Source organism: Scylla paramamosain, chromosome 28 (genome assembly GCF_035594125.1).
Source record: "Scylla paramamosain isolate STU-SP2022 chromosome 28, ASM3559412v1, whole genome shotgun sequence".
In the NCBI taxonomy this organism is placed as follows: domain Eukaryota; kingdom Metazoa; phylum Arthropoda; class Malacostraca; order Decapoda; family Portunidae; genus Scylla; species Scylla paramamosain.
The window spans coordinates 4,475,789-4,495,000 of NC_087178.1; the positions used below are offsets into that span (position 1 = coordinate 4,475,789).

The 19,212-nt window shown below is 44.3% G+C and overlaps 1 protein-coding gene across 10 annotated transcripts in view; it reads right to left on the reverse strand.

Annotated features, from left to right (window-relative positions):
- LOC135114743 (zinc finger protein 629-like) overlaps positions 1 to 19,212 on the reverse strand; it is a 34,286-nt gene that overhangs the window by 6,896 nt on the left and 8,178 nt on the right. For 6 of the 10 annotated variants that reach the window (XM_064030733.1, XM_064030731.1, XM_064030728.1 and 3 more), the window contains exons 2-4: positions 4,587 to 4,677; positions 2,932 to 3,735; positions 1,534 to 1,701 (exon numbers count right to left, since the gene is read on the reverse strand). In XM_064030733.1, the coding sequence (XP_063886803.1) occupies positions 1,534 to 1,701; positions 2,932 to 3,735; positions 4,587 to 4,667 (1,053 nt within the window). In that variant the 5' untranslated portion in view covers positions 4,668 to 4,677. Of the gene's footprint in view, positions 1 to 1,533; positions 1,702 to 2,931; positions 3,736 to 4,586; positions 4,678 to 6,093; positions 6,113 to 7,004; positions 7,152 to 19,212 lie in introns of those variants that run through there. The other 4 variants (XM_064030735.1, XM_064030732.1, XM_064030734.1 and 1 more) reach the window with 3 other exon arrangements.

The window sequence follows — 19,212 nt, forward strand, 5'->3', positions numbered from 1 at the left end:
AGGTTCTTCATTTTCAACTCTTTCACCTCTTGCAACCTGAGGGCATGCATGCAATGATGGGCCAATGGAGCAATACACTGACCAGAAAAGGGAAGAAAGAAAAATCTCATTTCACAGCCAGTCAAAGTTCTGTTCCCCGCAAAATACGAGGCAGAAAGAATCAAGGGGCAGGAAAGTGAGGTGAGCAGAGCAAGTGTCAGGAGGAAAAGGACACAGTCATTCACTCTTGATTCAAGCCACAGAGACAATCCAGGGAGATACAAGAATACAAGTTAAATGTACATGGAGGCAATGCTGCATCTCAGAGGAATGTGAATGGAGTAATATAGATATGATTTAATGTTTGAGAGGATTGTTAAGGTTTATACATGCAAAATATGCTGCAACAAAGTATTTGGGAGAGAGAGAGAGAGAGAGAGAGAGAGAGAGAGAGAGAGAGAGAGAGAGAGAGAGAGAGAGAGAGAGAGAGAGAGAGAGAGAGAGAGAGAGAGAGAGAGAGAGAGAGAGAGAGAGAGAGAGAGAGAGAGAGAGAGAGAGAGAATATTTGTAGGTCCATTGGTGAAAGGCATTTGAGAAACTAACGAAAAAATATATATAAAAACACAGAAAAATTTCTGGCTAAGACACTACAAGAAATAAAGAGAAAGTAAAAGTGAAGACCATGAATCAAAGACACTATAATTATCAAGACAGAGACCCAATACACAGTGGTGATGGTGGTGGTGGCAGTACTGGCGGCAATCTGAAAACATTTATCCTACAATACACAGCTGCTGGGTCAGATTTCCACTTGTACTTTAAGGGTCTTTTCTTTATGGGGTGAGGGCATGAGCACAGCCTCTCACGTGGTACAGCCAAGGTCTGAAGTTGAGTAACCTCATTCATTTCTACTGTTTTGTGTTATACTTTAGTTTTAGTCCTCCTTGCTGACAATTTTGTGAAGCTTAACTGACAGATTTTCAGATCAGAGGATGTAAGATTAAAGTAGAATGCTAAACACAGTGGCAGTGAGTGAGGCATGTTACTCAATTACTGACCGTGACCTTCAACAAAGGAGCATTTCATGTGTCCTAAAGCATCATTCCTTTACCTCAGAACCGAATCAGTTTCCTTTTTGAGCTATAAATTCACAATAAATGGCACAGGTAATTAGAATACAATACCATTACTAACTATATACTAAACTACAACCAAGCACATCATGCAAAGCCTTCCTTCTTCATGCAGAGTCTGCCACAGCCAAGTCTTGTCACGACCACTCAGTGAGACACAAACAAGACCAATAAACTCAACAATAACCATGAAAATACCTTTGTTTCATCAACAAATATAAAAAATAATGAATCAGACTTTAAAGGAAATTCTGAAACTGATAAAACTGATGAAAAAGATAATGAAATACAACGTAATGTTGTAAAATGTCGTAAAATAAGGTGATTAAAATATTTTTCCCTCACAGCAAAGGTTTTAGTCCAACACACTTGGCTGGGGCAGACTAGATGTGACTGCCTGACAGAGCAGCACCTTACTCACCAGAGCAGGATCAAGGGAGGAGGGAAGACTAGAGTTGGAGCATGTGTGGGGGTGGTCCATGCAATGATGCTCACCCCCACTACTCGCGTCCCCAAGGTCACTCCCAGGGCCACTTTCATGTCCCCAGTCCTCATCCTCCTCCTCCAGTGAGACGTCCTCCTTCACAATCTGCACAAAAACAGTGGCGATCAGTACAGCAAAAAGAAATACATGCATAGATGAATATTAACATGAATATCAATCTGAATGGTAATGAAATGTAATGAAGAGTAGGCCATCATTATCTAGTTTAACAACTGAGTCTCTCCTACATTTTGCTGTCATAATAGTGAGGAGTAAGTGAAGATGTAAATACATGTAAATACATGAGGTGGAGTTATGATTAATTAAGACTTGATGTGGTCATAATGAAATTCCAACTGGTTAATATTTCTGCTGTGGCTTACATAGAAATCATAATCAGTTATGCAAGTGTGTAAACAGATGTGGAGATTTAAAGAGCCTTGGTGATAACACATGCTTCACCTTATCTTGCTTATCTCTTTCTACCCTGGGGATAACAGGACAACCCCTCACCAACACTGCTCTCACAAAACTATAACTCCCTATTTAAGGGAACTTTTCACGTGACAGTCATGTTAAAGTCCCATCAATTCAAGATGCTACAAAAAAATCATTCTTGCATGATAGTTGCCTCTGAGTACTTCATATAAACTGCTGGCTTAAGAAGTACATTCTTGCAAGTCATAATGATTCCTCACATTCAATTATGAATAAGGAAAACAGATTATTATTGATGGTTAAGTTTTGGAATGCAGCAATTTTTTTTTTTTTTTTTTTGTGTGTGTGTGTGTGTGTGTGTGTGTGTGTGTGTGTGTGTGTGTGTGTGTGTGTGTGTGTGTGTGTGTGTGTGTGTGTGTGTGTGTGTGTGTGTGCTTCAGGAAGGATATTTCTCTTTGAATGAGTATTTCTTTATCCTTGTCAGGCAGCAGCTTTGTATTGACTGATCTGTAAACAAGAACTTTCACTGTTGGTGCTGCACTTGGCTGAAAGACCAATGAACGTCACACACTGACTGCCTGGACAACATTTTCCCTACAGAATGATGGCCGCTGCTAACCCATTCACCACTAGATGTGTTGAGACGAGCCTGTATAAGATATCACCCAGATTGTGATACATGTTATGTGTTTTACTCTTCTGCATCATGTCTTCATGAGTGTATAACAGTGTTCCTTTACTCCTGCAATCCTATCAGATCTTTAAAAAATCCTATAAAGTATTTTAAACATTATGACAGCTAAAACTAGATTAAATGTTACTATCTCACCGATTCAACTTCCACACAACAATGAACACAGCAGTTCTGGTTAAGGCCAACAGTATGCCTCAACTTACCACTTCATCTTCTGGCTTGGTTGCAACGGGTCGCCAGGAAGGGCCCGGCATGGGGTCAGCCTCCTCATGGGACTTTTCCTGGCAGTTGACCTCTGAAGGCGCAAGAGGGAGGGGGGATTTGGGGGGCAGGGGCTGTGGAGTAGGGGGCTGGGGTGTACTGGAGACTCTCTTAGTGTCATCTGGTGAGTTCTCCTTATTGGCAAGGTGGTGGTGGTGGTGGACAGTTTGCTGGTGGCTGGGCGGCTGGTCTGGGGACATGGGATTGGGGGCAGCGGTGTCATTGTGAAGGTTATCCGACTGAGACACCGATGACGAGGATGACTTTTGGGACAAGTCATAAGGGCTGTTGGGTTCGTGATGAGGCGACATGTTGCCATACAGAGTAGTCATTCTTTCCGAGACATGCTCCAGCTCCCTCGTGCGTTTCTTCTTGGGAGGGGGACTTGCTGAGGGCTCCGGGGGCGGCCTGGGGGTGTGGGTCTCCCTGGGCTCCCTGCTGCGGGGCTCGGCCTTTCTGAGCTGGACTGGGTCATCAGGGACAGCTAGACCCTTGACCTGGAGCCCCTCAGCAGTCTTGATGAGGGAAGCAAGGTTGTGGTGAGGAACATTGACCTCCCCACGGTACATAAAGTCTAGTAATGCCTCCAGGTCCCTCGCTGACACATCCTTCATGAAGACAATGGGGTGTTTGCAGGGGTTCTTGGTGAACATTTCCTTAAAGTAGTCGCTGCATGTTGACAGCACGAACTTGTGGGCAGGGTACTGCTTGCCCCCGCACGCCAGTGTGACGTCAATGAATACCTCCTGTGGGGAAGAGCACGAGTGAGTCTGCGGTTGCAGCACACTTGGAGATCTTACTCTAGCTGTAATTATGGCAGATGGTCCCACCAATACAAACTGCCACTTTGAGAGAGAAAAAAAAATGAAATGCAACTTTTTCAAAAAAATCCGGCAATACTATAAAGAAAACTATTTCCTGAGTGACTGAAGCTCCACATATATGGACGACAGCTTTGGCTGCCTTACGACATATATATCTGGAGACAAGTGAGTACATGACTGAACATTAAGTGGTCTTACCATTATAACAAATGAAACCTCGGCCATAAGATCAGATACAGCGCATGCTTAGACATAACTTTCAAATCCTTTTAAATTTACTGAAATGATCATGCTTGACAAAACTGGCCACTGATCAGTGAGCACATGTAACAGGGCTGTCATTAAGTAATCACCTCCAATAAGCTGATAATTAAGTATGTCTGAAAACCAACTCCTGCCACAAAACACGAGCAAAACAAGCACTACTCCAACATTTCCTAAGCGTGGGTGGATCTATCTGAGCCTAAATTTATTCCACAAACTCAGAATTATATAAACCTTATTCTCAGAACTTCTCGTTGTATATTTTCCCGAATCTAAATTTATGCCAGATCATGACGGGCAGGCAGCAAGGAGGAGTGGAGGCTGAGGTGAGCGGGGTGTGGCGGTTGAGGAGAGAGGGGAAAAGGAGCAGGGTGTGGGGGGAGGACAAGGAGCAGTAAGGGCAGAGGAGACGCGGAGAGAAAGCGAGGGCAGGATGGGTTGAGGACAGGGAGTGGTTCTGAGACACATGTACAAAAATAATTAATAAAAGATGAAAAAAAAAAAATTACCTGATCCCTGAGTATTGTGAGGATGTCTGCGAAAGTGGACTTGTGATTGTTCCACTTGAGTGACAGAAGCTCGTCCGTCATCGTGTTTATTCTGCAACAAGGAGAAACAACATCAGTCACGCGTCAAAATCACATCAAAACTCATACAAATACATCGAGAACCTTCACTTTAACGCCACCAAAGTGCATCAGGATCTATTATTAGCTGACTCATGCCTCCTCCTATCCCACTCTCCCCTTCCTGATACTCTTTCTAATACTTTCTATGTGTCATCATCCTTTTCCGGGTACTGGTGAGAGACAAACTGAAACACATGAGTGATCCGTAGTGAGTAATCGAGAATTCCCCAGAGAGAGAGAGAGAGAGAGAGAGAGAGAGAGAGAGAGAGAGAGAGAGAGAGAGAGAGAGAGAGAGAGAGAGAGAGAGAGAGAGAGAGAGAGAGATGGCGTGGAGGAAAGGAGATATGGAAGAGAAGGGATAGAGGGAGAGTTGAAAGGCAGGTTTGGGCGGTTGCAGCAGATGGGAGGGGGAGACGGAGGGAAGGGGAAGGGAGGGAGGGAATGGAGAAGGAAGGAGGGAAGAGGAAGGGATGGAGGGAGGGAGCGAGGCAAACCTGGTTGACCTTGAGCGACCAGGTTTTTGTATTGGGCGCAACGATCTCATTCATGGCCTCTGGCACAGCCCCGCCCAGCTAAGTGGAGCACACACACACACACACACACACGGTACACGCACACACGTTACGTACACTCACACCTCAGTCAAGCAACGACAGCAAGGAATACATACGCAAGAGAGAGAGAGAGAGAGAGAGAGAGAGAGAGAGAGAGAGAGAGAGAGAGCACAAACACGCATTTCATACATAAATACATATAAATAACATAAATAATACAAACATTTGTACAACACCATCATCACGATCACCATTGCCAACAACAACCAACTTTTAACAACAAAGCCACGCCACATCAGGCCACATCAGACTAGCAACAGAGGGAGGATGCCAGGCACATCTGAGAGGCGTCCAGCAGTGTCAGACAGCACGTAGGGACACATGGACACTTCATCCCTTCTCATGCCCCCCAGATACCGCTGGACACTTTGTAGTACCTCCAGTCAGTCTATATTTATACAGTGACCTTGCAACCGCCGCACCTAGGTATGTGAACCGCCCACAAAACATTAGCACGAATTATTATTGTAGTGTTTCTCTCTCTCTCTCTCTCTCTCTCTCTCTCTCTCTCTCTCTCTCTCTCTCTCTCTCTCTCTCTCTCTCAAGCAACTTTTTCATTCTCACTTCACTTTTTTTTTGTGGAGTTTCTTTCTTTCTAAATGTCAAATGTGTGTGTGTGTGTGTGTGTGTGTGTGTGTGTGTGTGTGTGTGTGTGTGTGTGTGTTGTTGTTTTTATCTGATACCATCGACGATACACATTTTTCTCTCCCTCGTATTAATGATTTCACACACACACACACACACACACACACACACACACACACACTACACACTTCACTCTTCTTTCTCCTCCTCCTCCTCCAACTCCTTATTGTTCTGCGCAGCGTGGAAACCGAATTCTGTTGCGCAACGTAATATCCCAGTTCACGGTACCGAGTTCGTATGTCGTAGAAAGAGAGAGAGAGAGAGAGAGAGAGAGAGAGAGAGAGAGAGAGAGAGAGAGAGAGAGAGAGAGAGGAGGAGGAGGAGGAGGAGGAGGAGGAGGAGGAGGAGGAGGAGGAGGAGGAGGAGGAGGAGGAGGAGGAGGAGGAGGGGGCGTGAACAATTGCTAGGAAAACACACGATCCCACGGCCCCTTCCTCCCCCTTCCCCATCCCCAGGACAGCTGCCAGCCCTCACACATGTCATCACGGGGCAGGGGGAGAGGAAGGAGAGGGAGGAGTGAGGAGAGGGAATTAAGGGGGAGGGGAGAAATGGGAAAGGGAGGGGGTGGAGGAAGGGAAAGATGCCACATGTCACAGAGGAGCATAATCAAGTACACCACAGCACGTGTATCCGCACGACATATCACTCGCACGCCACCAGCCTCTCGTGCACGAATCCTCCTCCACGTAACATCACCTACACGACGCGAACACGGTATACGGATGCATAAAATATCACCAGAGCTTAAGAGGCGCCGTATAGGGGGTGTAAAAAAGGTATAAGGAGTAAAACACTACAGTGCAACTCTTCACTGCGCCAGATGGTGAAGCGGGCTGGCGGACGAGCGATAACTCCATCACTTGGCGAACACACAGCTGCGCTCCCCCAACACGGGATCTGTACCACGATTTGTACACCACCACAAGTGTATTCTTCCACTGCCCCGATGATATAGAATCGATATGTAGCTTAGGATGTCACGCAGGCCACTCAACACCACCTATGTCCGCCACAACAAGCCGGTTCGTCAATCACCCACCAGTGGACATCTGCGGACAGCACGCGGCGCACGCACACGCACATCTGTCGCCGCTTCCCACCCGCACCGCACTGGCACCAGGCCCGTTCACCCACTACAACCAACATCGCTCATCAACCACAATTACCAACACTCGCAACAAACATTACTATCCACGTTTCTGACACTGCGATCAATTGTGTGAGGAGAGGAGGATGGTGTGAGTGTGCAGTGCCTAACACGTGCGCGGCGGCTGCGATGCCTCATAAATGCCTCCTGCAGCTGAGAGTGGTAGTAATGTTAGGGATGAGAGGTGATACGCCGCGCCAATAATAGTAAAGTAGAAGTAGTAGTAGTAGTAGTAGTAGTAGTAGTAGTAGTAGTAACAGTAGTAGTAGTAGTAGTAGTAGTACTAACAACAACAACAACAACAATAATAATAATAATGATAATAATAATAATAATAATAAAAGTAGGGCAGAGAACGAAACACTGAGAGGAGTGCGTAGTAAGAGAGAGAGAGAGAGAGAGAGAGAGAGAGAGAGAGAGAGAGAGAGAGAGAGAGAGAGAAGGGCGTAGCTAAAATAAAGCCAGCTCTCTCTCTCTCTCTCTCTCTCTCTCTCTCTCTCTCTCTCTCTCTCTCTCTCTCTCTCTCTCTCTCCACGCCCCTTGACACACACAATGTCCTCTTCAAGGCCAAAATATCACCTGTAACATCACCATATCACATCCTTAGCAACACACACACACACACACACACACACACACAAGAAACCAAGACTGTGTACGTACATATGGTAAAGTGTGTGTGTGTGTGTGTGTGTGTGTGTGTGTGTGTGTGTGTGTGTGTGTGTGTGTGTGTGTGTGTGTGAGAGAGAGAGAGAGAGAGAGAGAGAGAGAGAGAGAGAGAGAGAGAGAGAGAGAGAGAGAGAGAGAGAGAGAGAGAGAGAGAGAGAGAGAGAGAATGAAAAGAAAATAAGAACACAACATTCAAGGAAAATTTATGAATGCAAAAAAGTTGAGGCAGAAAAGGAAATTGAAAAATAATATAACTATAAGCAACTAACAGAGAGAGAGAGAGAGAGAGAGAGAGAGAGAGAGAGAGAGAGAGAGAGAGAGAGAGAGAGAGAGAGAGAGAGAGAGAGAGAGAGAATGTTTATGCACTGTTTAAGGAGAATCATGGAAGAGAGAGAGAGAGAGAGAGAGAGAGAGAGAGAGAGAGAGAGAGAGAGAGAGAGAGAGAGAGAGAGAGAGAGAGTATTCATGCACTGTTTAAGGATAATTATGGTAGATTAAGAGAGAGAGAGAGAGAGAGAGAGAGAGAGAGAGAGAGAGAGAGAGAGAGAGAGAGAGAGAGAGAGAGAGAAAAAAACATTTTAGAGGCAACTTTCGTACCCAAGACATCTTGTACCAAGTGGAAGGACGTGGTTAGGTGGAAGTGGAGGGAGGTGAGGGCCTGACCTTGAACGAGGGAGGAAGAGGAGGAGGAGGAGAAAAGGAGGGGAAAGGAGGAGGGAGTGGAGCATGATGACTACATAAGGTCTGGAATAGTGTCCCCCCTACTCCACAACTCCTTCCACCTTCTCCACCTTCTCCTCCTCTTCCACCCCCACCTCCATAACCACCACCATCATCACCACTTCACTCTTATGCTCTTAGATAACTGAGCCTACTTCTCTCTCTCTCTCTCTCTCTCTCTCTCTCTCTCTCTCTCTCTCTCTCTCTCTCTCTCTCTCTCTCTCAAGTAACGCCACTTACTTCCCATTTTCTTTACACACCTGTTGCTTGATGTAATATTTTTCTTTTTCCTTTTATTCTTCCACTAACATGTGCTTTATCATTGTTATTGTAGTTATTTTCTCTCTCTCCCTGTTTTGAATTTTTTCCTTATTATTTATTATCTCCTATTTGTATTTTCCACCTCTCTGAACTTTATTTTTCTCTCATATCTGCAGTCCTTCTAATATGAGCCTATTTTTATTGTTCGTCATAAATCATCTACTGCAGCCAATGGTCCTTGATTTTCCAAGAGCTCCTTACTGGCAACACTTCACCACACCCCATAATCCAATACAAGGTTCTTTATGTACAGGAGCCCCTCAGGAGGCCAGTCCCTTGCAGTTTCAACATTCCTGCAGTTTATGAAGTTTATGGCTCTCTGAATGCCACTTCTAAGTTCCTATCTTCTTCTTTTAACTTTTTTACTGCTTTTTCTCAGCTTTTCCAATAGCTTAAACAACCTGTCAGTCCATCCAATTGCTCCTAAATTCTTTCCCAAGTTTTCAGTCCTTCAAGACTCCCCACATGCTCTCACAAATCTCCATATTCTTTCTTAGACTTTTTATTTCATCCCTAGCTTCTCCAATCGCTCAAGCAAACTTCCTGTCCATCCTTAGTATTTCTAGATCATTTCTCAACTTATCCTTTCTCAAGACTCCCAACCTGTTCTTCCAAGTCCCAATCTTCTATAATTTACATTTTTACTCCCTCCCCAGCTAACCCCAATAGTTTGAGCAACCTCTTACTCCGTCCCCCAGTACTCCAAGAGCCTTTCCTAACTTTTCAGGCCTTCTCCAAACTGTGCAACCCCTTCCTAGCGTGTCTCTTCCCCCTCTTCTTACCTCTATTCTCTCTCTCAAAGCTCTCACCGGAAGTCTGCGGTCTCCTGCCTCACACGGAACCATTTCCCGGAGAATTTTAGTCAAATACCACCTGAGCTAAGTCCCCCCAACCCTCCCCTCGTAGTCAGTTAGTCAGACATACAGCTATCCAGCCAGCGAGTCAGCCAGCCAGTGAGTCAACCAGTTAGCCAGTCGTTCTCCTGTTCAGTAAGCTGGTTATTGTTTCATTCAGCCCTCGAGTCAGTCAGTTAGCCAGTAAAACAGTTGCTTCACTATTCAGCCAATCAGCCACTCAAGCATTCTCCTGTTACACGAGTTATCTTCTTTTTCTTTTCATTTTGTCCACAAATCAGTTTAGTCAATGTCTTAGGCAGTCAGTCAGTGTCTTAACCAATCGGCGAGTTATTCTCCTATTCAGTCAGCTAGTCATTGTTCCATTGTACAAGCCAATAAGCTAGTCAATCCCTCTTAGTCATTCATTCAGCCACTCAGCTAACCAACCATTGAGTCGAGTGCACCAACCAGCCACACTCACTCAGCCAGTCAGTCATTCTTATACTCAGCCACCTATTCCTGAGTGCACTACCCAACCTGCATCACTCATTCAGCCTGTCAGCCATTCATTCAGCCAATCAGCCAGCCAGTCACTCAGCCATCCTCCCGCCGAGTCAGCACCTTCCCCACTCCACGGACCAGCGGGTTACTGACACGACATATCCATCGTTGCCTTGTATCTGGTGCCAAGTGAGTGAGAGAGAGAGAGAGAGAGAGAGAGAGAGAGAGAGAGAGAGAGAGAGAGAGAGAGAGAGAGATTTACACCCAAACTCACGCCTTCGTTCACAAAGACTAAGGTTTCGACACATCTCTCTCTCTCTCTCTCTCTCTCTCTCTCTCTCTCTCTCTCTCTCTCTCTCTCTCTCTCCACAACCAATTCATGTACCTATTTTCTTTGCTTCTTTCTTTACCTATCTCCTCTCCACTTTGTTTACGCTTTTTCTTACTCCTTTTTTTTTCTCTCACTCTCTACCTTCGCGAATGGGGAGGAGGGGAAGAGGTTTAAAAATAGATAAAAAATGATAGTCTTTATACTCACTCCTCCCTTTACTCTCCTTTCTTTCCACTTACTCCTTTCTTCTCCCTCTTCGCTTATCTCCTCAGTTTCTTTATTTTGCATTCCCTTGCTTTGATATGTTATTTATTTTTTCTGTTCTTCATGTTTATTGTTTTGTTTTATTTGATCTATCTCCTCAGTTTGTCTATTTTCTTCTATTTACTGTATTTTCTTGGTTTGTAGTCGTGTTTTCTCTTTCCTTTGCTTCGAAATTTGATATATTTTTTTCTTTTTCATGTTTATTTTTCTTCATTTCATCTATCCCCTCAGTTATTCAATTCTACCTTCTTCTATTTTACTTTATTTCCTTGGTTTATCGTCGTGTTTCTCCTCTTCTTCTATACATCTATAAATTTCTACGTTATTTACACAATTATCGTACTTTTTCTCATCTACACTCTTCATCACCATGTTTCTTCCCCCCTCTTCTTCCATACTTAAATACATCACTTCCGTCATCTTCATATTTCCTTTTCTTATTTACTTCCCTACTGTATCTTCTGAATTATTCAATTACCTCCCTATCTACTCTATCCCTTTGCTTCATCATCGTGTTCACTATTCCCCGCTTCGCTACGTGACAAACATATTTACATATATCATCAACTGTAAACTCAAAATATCTTTCTAGTATAGTTTCATTAATTTATTCATTCATATCTTTGTCTTCCTAATATAGTTTCATTAATCTATTAATTTATCTATAATATTTTTTTTTTCATGACACTGTTATGAACTAGATTCAATAACATTCTGGTACAGTGAGGAGGAGAGGGAGAGAGGGAGAGAGGGAGGGGGAAGGAAAGAGGAGAGGGGGAGGAAAAAGTAGGGGAGGGAGGTGAGAGGGGGATGAAAAGGGGACGAGTGAGTGTAATGCCCTAAGGTGTGTGTGTGTGTGTGTGTGTGTGTGTGTGTGTGTGTGTGTGTGTGTGTGTGTGTGTGTGTGTGTGTGTGTGTGTGTGTACTCCACGCAAGAGCTAATTTTCTCAACAATCCCACCCACCCGAGAGAGAGAGAGAGAGAGAGAGAGAGAGAGAGAGAGAGAGAGAGAGAGAGAGAGAGAGAGAGAGAGAGAGAGAGAGAATATTCACGCACTGTTTAAGAGGAATCATGCTATATAAGAGAGAGAGAGAGAGAGAGAGAGAGAGAGAGAGAGAGAGAGAGAGAGAGAGAGAGAGAGAGAGAGAGAGAGAGAGAGAAAGGACGGAAGAGGAAGGGAAAGGTGGGGAGTTCACTTTTTATTACTTCGCCTCGAGGTTCATTGACACCACAGTAGTACTCTCTCTCTCTCTCTCTCTCTCTCTCTCTCTCTCTCTCTCTCTCTCTCTCTCTCTCTTGGTCTAGCTTCATCTAACTCCCTAAATTTATTCCTGTCAGTTTGCTATCTGTCTGTCTGTTTGTCTATCTTGATTTGATGTTCGTCAGTTTGCTCTCTCTCTCTCTCTCTCTCTCTCTCTCTCTCTCTCTCTCTCTCTCTCTCTCTCTCTCTCTCTCTCTCTCTCTCAGGTTCAAGAACAATATTTGGATTCATCTTTAAAAATATGAAGAAGAAACTAAACATCCGAGAGAGAGAGAGAGAGAGAGAGAGAGAGAGAGAGAGAGAGAGAGAGAGAGAGAGAGAGAGAGAGAGAGAGAGAGAGAGAGAGAGAGAGAGAGAGAGCAAATAACAGCTGAGATTTCACGCCAAGACAAAGAAAAATGAAAGGGAGAAAAATGAAAGAAAATGAGGAAAACAAAGCGAAAGAATGCTAAGAGAAAACAACAAAGGAAGAAGGAAGAGAGAGGAAAAGAAAGAAAAGGATGAAAGAAGGGAAAAAGAAAGAACAAAGGGATGGAAAAGAAAAACAAAGAAGAAGGAACAAAGGTGAATAATAACTCTTGAAAACGACAAAGAACGAAACTAAAGAAAAAAAGAAAGAAAAATGACGACAGGTTATCAAATCGAGAGAGAGAGAGAGAGAGAGAGAGAGAGAGAGAGAGAGAGAGAGAGAGAGAGAGAGAGAGAGAGAGAGAGAGAAAAAAAAACATTCTGAGGCTTCCTACGTTTCACACATTGTAGGTCTCTCACTCTAGAGAGAGAGAGAGAGAGAGAGAGAGAGAGAGAGAGAGAGAGAGAGAGAGAGAGAGAGAGAGAGAGAGAGAGAGAGAGAGAGAGAGAGAGAGAGAAAATACCTAGCATAACAAAATACTTGACCTTGGGGATGATGAGGAGGGAGAGGGGAGAGGGGGAAGGGAAGAAGAGGGGGTGAGGAAGAAAGGATGAGAGGGATGGAAGGAGGGAAGGAAGGAGGGAAGGGAGGGGGAAGGGGATGTGCATGACGCCAGTAGAGGCCACACACACACACACACACACACACACACACACACATACGTTATCTGTACATCTCTCTCTCTCTCTCTCTCTCTCTCTCTCTCTCTCTCTCTCTCTCTCTCTCTCTCTCTCTCTCTCTCTCTCCACACGCGCCCGTCACGTGATAATTTTTTCTCTCACTATTTATTTTTTTTTTATCTATTTCCCTTCTTCCTTTCTTTCTTCGGGATATCTGGGTAGGAGAAAGATACTGATAAAAAGCAAGATAACTGGTGATAATGGTGCTAATGTGAAGATGAAAGTAAAAAGTAGACAAACAAAAGGGAAAAGTGACATAGACGAAGAAGAAGAAGAAGAAGAAGAAGAAGAAGAAGAAGAAGAAGAAGAAGAAGAAGAAGAAGAAGAAAAAGGTGATGATGACAAAAAAAAGAAAAGAAAAAAAAAGCGTGCCACTGATAAGCTAACTCACTCCCACCCACTTACGCCCCTCTCTCTCTCTCTCTCTCTCTCTCTCTCTCTCTCTCTCTCTCTCTCTCTCTCTCTCTCTCTCTCTCACATACCATCCTTCCTTCCTCCTCCCCCCTCTTCACCATCTTCACCAAGAGGCACGTAGACAATTCTCTCTCTCTCTCTCTCTCTCTCTCTCTCTCTCTCTCTCTCTCTCTCTCTCTCTCTCTCTCTCTCATCACTTACCTAATATGCAAATCACACACACACACACACCACCCCTATGTCCTCTCCTCTCAGTTCCCCTCACCTCTCTCTCTCTCTCTCTCTCTCTCTCTCTCTCTCTCTCTCTCTCTCTCTCTCTCTCTCCCACGTATACCCCTTCAGGAGCCCCAAATGTCGTCTTTTTCTTTATTCACTTCACACGAACGAACGCCTGACACTCCTCTACACTTCTCCTTCCTCTGGCCACGCGGACTCACATTCCAAAAAAACCTTAACCTTTAAATGCCCCTCATATGTCTATTTTTCGTCTTCACATACATATACGCATTACAAAGCCCTTTACTCTTTGATACTCCTTTGTTTCACCACACTCGTATCCCCAAACACTTAACCTCACTAAAAAGATCATTATTTTCACTTTCCTTCACATTCACATACATAAAGATGCATCGTATATATTAGAGTCTCTTCTTGCACCTTTTTCTTACTCTTTTTTACTCTAACACCACTGCAAGCCCTTATTATTTACTCTATTGCGTCCCAATGACTTCTTTCTCTTATTTTTTATTCTATCGCTGCCTGAACCCCTCATTACTTACTATGATTCATCTCTCCTACTTCTTTCTCTTACTCTTTCCTCCAGCACCACCAGGAGTCCTCACTACTCACCCTAGCGTGTCCCCAAGACTCCTTTCTCTTACTCCTTTCACTCCACCACCACCACGAGTCTTCGTTCCCATCCTGACGCATCCCTTACTCCTTTCTCTTACTCTAATTCGACTAATACTCATTAGTTCCCAAGCAAAAGCAATTCTAGAACTTCTTTATCTTACTCTTCTTACTCTATCACTGCAAAAATTCAGGATTTCCCACGCTAATGGAACTCTAGAACTCCTTTTCTTTACTCTCTTTACTGTAGAAACACTACAAGCCCTTCACCCCTAGCACTCCTTTCCCTTAATTTTTTTCACTCCAGCACCACCAGAATTCATCAGTTCCCACACAAGCGCATTCCTAGAACTCCTTTCCTGATTATTTGAACTCTAACACCACTCCAAATCCCCAGCACTCGCCCTGAAGTGCTCCCATGTCTCCCTACAACTACCGCCGCTGCCGTCACATCCTCGCGGGCCAACACACCAGTAAGCGCAACACCAGAACTCAACAACTAGAGGCCTTGGAATCCGGCAATTACCTAACCGGAACCATGAATCCAAGGTTACTTCAAGGGTAAGGTTGCCTCAGCTCTGTGTGTGTGTGTGTGTGTGTGTGTGTGTGTGTGTGTGTGTGTGCCACCCGTCCTTTCCTACAGACATCCACCCCCGCCCCACTGAAGCACTGAAAGCAATGAAAGCACGCCCTTACTACTACTCTTCAGTAGGTCGCATTGGTTCGATTGGAGTAAAAAAGTTGACGCCACGAGTCTTCAAGAATCTTACCAATCTTTACCGCGAAGGAAGAAGCAGCAGCAGTTGACTTGTTGGCCCTTACGAGGCTGCCGTGTTGAGAAAAAAAATATCAAGAGTAAATGATGAGTGATTGTGGACGAGTTGTTATCTATTCCAAGGTCTCCACATCATCCACCTCCTCTTAAGTCTTCTCACAAACTCCTCCTCTTCGTCTTTTTTCCTGCTTTAATCTCCTCCCTCCCTCTCTTTCTCCCCAGCTCTCTCTCTCTCTCTCTCTCTCTCTCTCTCTCTCTCTCTCTCTCTCTCTCTCTCTCTCTCTCTCCCCTCCTCCTCCACATGCTTCGTCCCGCGCTCCACCTCGCCCACTGCGCACATGTGGATTCTGACTCCACCTCCTTTCTCTCTCTCTCTCTCTCTCTCTCTCTCTCTCTCTCTCTCTCTCTCTCTCTCTCTCTCTGAGCTTGTTTGTTTGCACCTTCACTTACGTTCTCTCTCTCTCTCTCTCTCTCTCTCTCTCTCTCTCTCTCTCTCTCTCTCTCTCTCTCTCTCTCTGCTGGTTTCCACATCCTGCTAATGTCCGCATTCAGTATTCTCATTTCCTCTCTCTCTCTCTCTCTCTCTCTCTCTCTCTCTCTCTCTCTCTCTCTCTCTCTCTCTCTCTCTCTCTCTCTATCTATCTATCTATCTATCTATCTATCTATCTATCTATCTATCTATCTATCTATCTTAACTCGACCCAAGAACACTTGACCACCAAACCATTTATCTCCCGCAGAAAATAGCCCAATCACATGAAAAGTAGCACGTTAAAAACCGCCCAATTCCCAGCTCCGCAAGTCAAGCGTCAAATGTTTCTCGCATCCTCACTTGACTGCACCCACTTTGCTTTCTCCGGCCCCGTCCCTCTCCCTCTCTCCTCCCCGCCCCGCCCCGCCCCCTCCGCCCACTACAAAACTGCCTGGGGAAAGCGAGAAGCCACCGGAGGGAAAGTTTTAGAGAGAAAGAGAAAAAGAGAGAGAGAGAGAGAGAGAGAAAGGAAGGGAAAGTAGTGTTTGTGTGGCCCGGGAGAAACTTTTTTTTCGGAGGAGAAAGAAGAGAAAGGTAGTCACGAAATAGTGAAAGCGAGAGAGATTGAGAGAGAGAGAGAGAGAGAGAGAGAGAGAGAGAGAGAGAGAGAGAGAGAGAGAGAGAGAGAGAGAGAAAGCGCTATTCAAATTCGCGAACTTCTTCCTGAAAACTTTATAATTAAAGTGAGAGACCCAGCAATATTCTCTCTCTCTCTCTGTCTCTCTCTCTCTCTCTCTCTCTCTCTCTCTCTCTCTCTCTCTCTCTCTCTCTCTCTCTCTCTCTCTCTCTCCGCACTTCCTTTCTGCTTGCCTGCCTTCAAATCTCCACATATCTGTCTGAAAATCTCTCTCTCTCTCTCTCTCTCTCTCTCTCTCTCTCTCTCTCTCTCTCTCTCTCTCTCTCTCTCTCTCTCGCATGCGGAAGTAGTGAGTGGGAAAAGGGACCATATGGCTCTCCTTTCTTCCCCATAGAATGACCTTCCCCCCTCTCTCCTCTCCCTTTCCCTCCCTCCCTCTTCCCTCCTCCAGGTAAAACACGCACCTGTAACCTTCCCACACTTCCGCTCTCCGCCACCCCCTTACCTTTCTGACACCCCTCCCTTCTCCCTCTTCCTTATACGCTAGATGGAGATTTTAGTATTAGGGAGGAGGAGGAGGAGGAGGAGGAGGAGGAGGAGGAGGAGGAGGAGGAGGAGGAGGAGGAGGAGGAGGAGGAGGAGGAGGAGGTGATAATGAAGCTCTGTTGTAGATAATGGTAAAACAACAGATGTTTCGGTAATAACGGTAGTGGTGGTGGTGGTGGTGGTAGTAGTAGTAGTAGTAGTAGTAGTAGTAGTAGTAGTAGTAGTAGTAGTAGTAGTAGTAGTAGTAGTAGTAGTAGTAGTTTGAGGAAATAGTCGTTTAAAGCAGCAGGAAGAGGAGGAGGAGGAAAAGAAGAAAAAAAAAGGAAAACAAAGACGAAGACGAAGAGAAAGAAAAGAAAGAAACACCAATAAATCTGGTAGTAGTAGTAGTAGTAGTAGTAGTAGTAGTAGTAGTAGTAGTAGTAGTAGTTGTTGTTGTTGTGTTGTTGTTGTTGTAGCAGCAGCAGCAGCAGCAGCAGCAGCAGGCGTGACAGCAGGAGCGGCGCAGCATCTGGATCTACTAATTAAATGACTCGCCTGTGTCTTCCTCATTCTACACACACACACACACACACACACACACACACACACACACACACACACACACACACACACACACGAGTAAGGCTTAAGTTGCTCAGTCCCCTCGTGGAAAAAAAGGGAATAAAAAAGAAAAAGAAAGAAAAATAAGCACTCATTCTTGCAGTACATTCTTTTTTTTTTTTTTTTGTCTTACTCGTATGTTATAGACGGAAGAGGAGGCCATGTAGTAGTAGTAGTAGTAGTAGTAGTAGTAGTAGTAGTAGTAGTAGTAGTAGTAGTAGTAGAAAAGTAAGAAAAACAAAAAAAACACAATGAAACAGGAGAGAAAATAACAAAAGAACAAAAAACAACAACGAAAATACAGAAAAAAAACACAGAAAAACCTGGCAAACACTCGAGAAAAATAAAAAATAAAACAAAAAATAAAAATATCAACCAAGGAAAGAGAAGGAGGAAGGAAAGGTAACGTCAACTAAGGTAAGGTAAGCACTGGCCGCGTTACCACTCCGCACTCCACACGCCCGTTACCTGGCTGGCCCCTCGCTCACTGCCGGCCACACAACGGTAACAGGGAAAGCAGAGGGTGGCGCAGGCGAGGCGGGGGCGGCGGTAGTGGTTTACTGAGCGGAGGCAAGACTCGTCACACTCATATTGCTCCGGAATAAGTTGAAGACGAACGCAAACTTTCCACCGCTAGACTGGACTGGGAGGTGAAGGAAAGGAGAAACGGTGGAGGAACGGTGGAGAAATGGATTAAGAGGTGGAGGAAGTAGAAGAGGGGGAAAGAAAGAGTTGTTATAGAAAAATTAAAAGAAACGTAGCAGTATTTAGAATTGCTGAAGAATACTAGAGAAAGAGGAAGAAGAGGTCATAAGAAATGAGAGGAAGAGGAAAGAGGGAGGGAAAGAGAAGGGTTGGTATAATGCAAGGGCAAATGAAGAGGCAGTAGAATGAAAAGGAAAAAAGTGAGTAAATGAAAAAAAGACGAGGAGAACGAGGTGGAGGAGAGGAAGGAGTGAAAGAAAGAGAATTGGTATGATGGAAAAGAGAAAAGGGAAAAAAAAAAGGAAAAGGAGTAGAGTGAGCCGCTGAAGAATTGTGAAAAATGGAGAAGGAGAGGAGGTATGAAAGGAGAAGACGAAGAAGAGGGAAAGAGAAGGGCTGGCAATATGGGAAGATGGAAAAGTAGTAATAAAGTGAACTGAGGAAGATGGAAGGAGGGAGAAAGAAAGGTTGATGATACAGGAAGTAGAAAGAGAACTAGTAAAGTGAACTAAAGAATACGAAAAAAAAGGGAGAAAGAAAACTGATGATATAGAAGAGAAAATAAATATGTGGTAGAATTAGTTGAAGAATACTGAATAAATGGAGGAAAGAGAGAGGAAAAAAGATGGATGGAGGGAGAAAGAAAGGTTTGATATTAAAGGGGAGAAAAAGAATGTAAGGAGTAGAATGAATTGAAGAATAGTGAAGAAAGGAAGGAAGGAGAGGAAAAAAATGGAGAATATCATTAGCTGTTGAAGAAAAGGGAGAGAAAAAACAATAACTTGAAGCAAAGAATGATGGAATAGCGAGAATCGATTTAATAATAAGCGAGAAAGGCAAAGTCGTGTGAAGGAGGAAAAATATAAAACTTCGGAAAATTATTACAGACTCAGGTGAAGGAGGAAAAATGAATGAGTCTAATGGAAGAGGAAAAAATTAAAGAAAATGAAAAAAGAAAAAAAGATCACACTGACTGGAGAGAGAGAGAGAGAGAGAGAGAGAGAGAGAGAGAGAGAGAGAGAGAGAGAGAGAATGTTATTACATAATCTGTTGCGTCATCATGAAGTTACGAAGCAATTGTGACTCAAACTTCTCAAAACTTTTAAA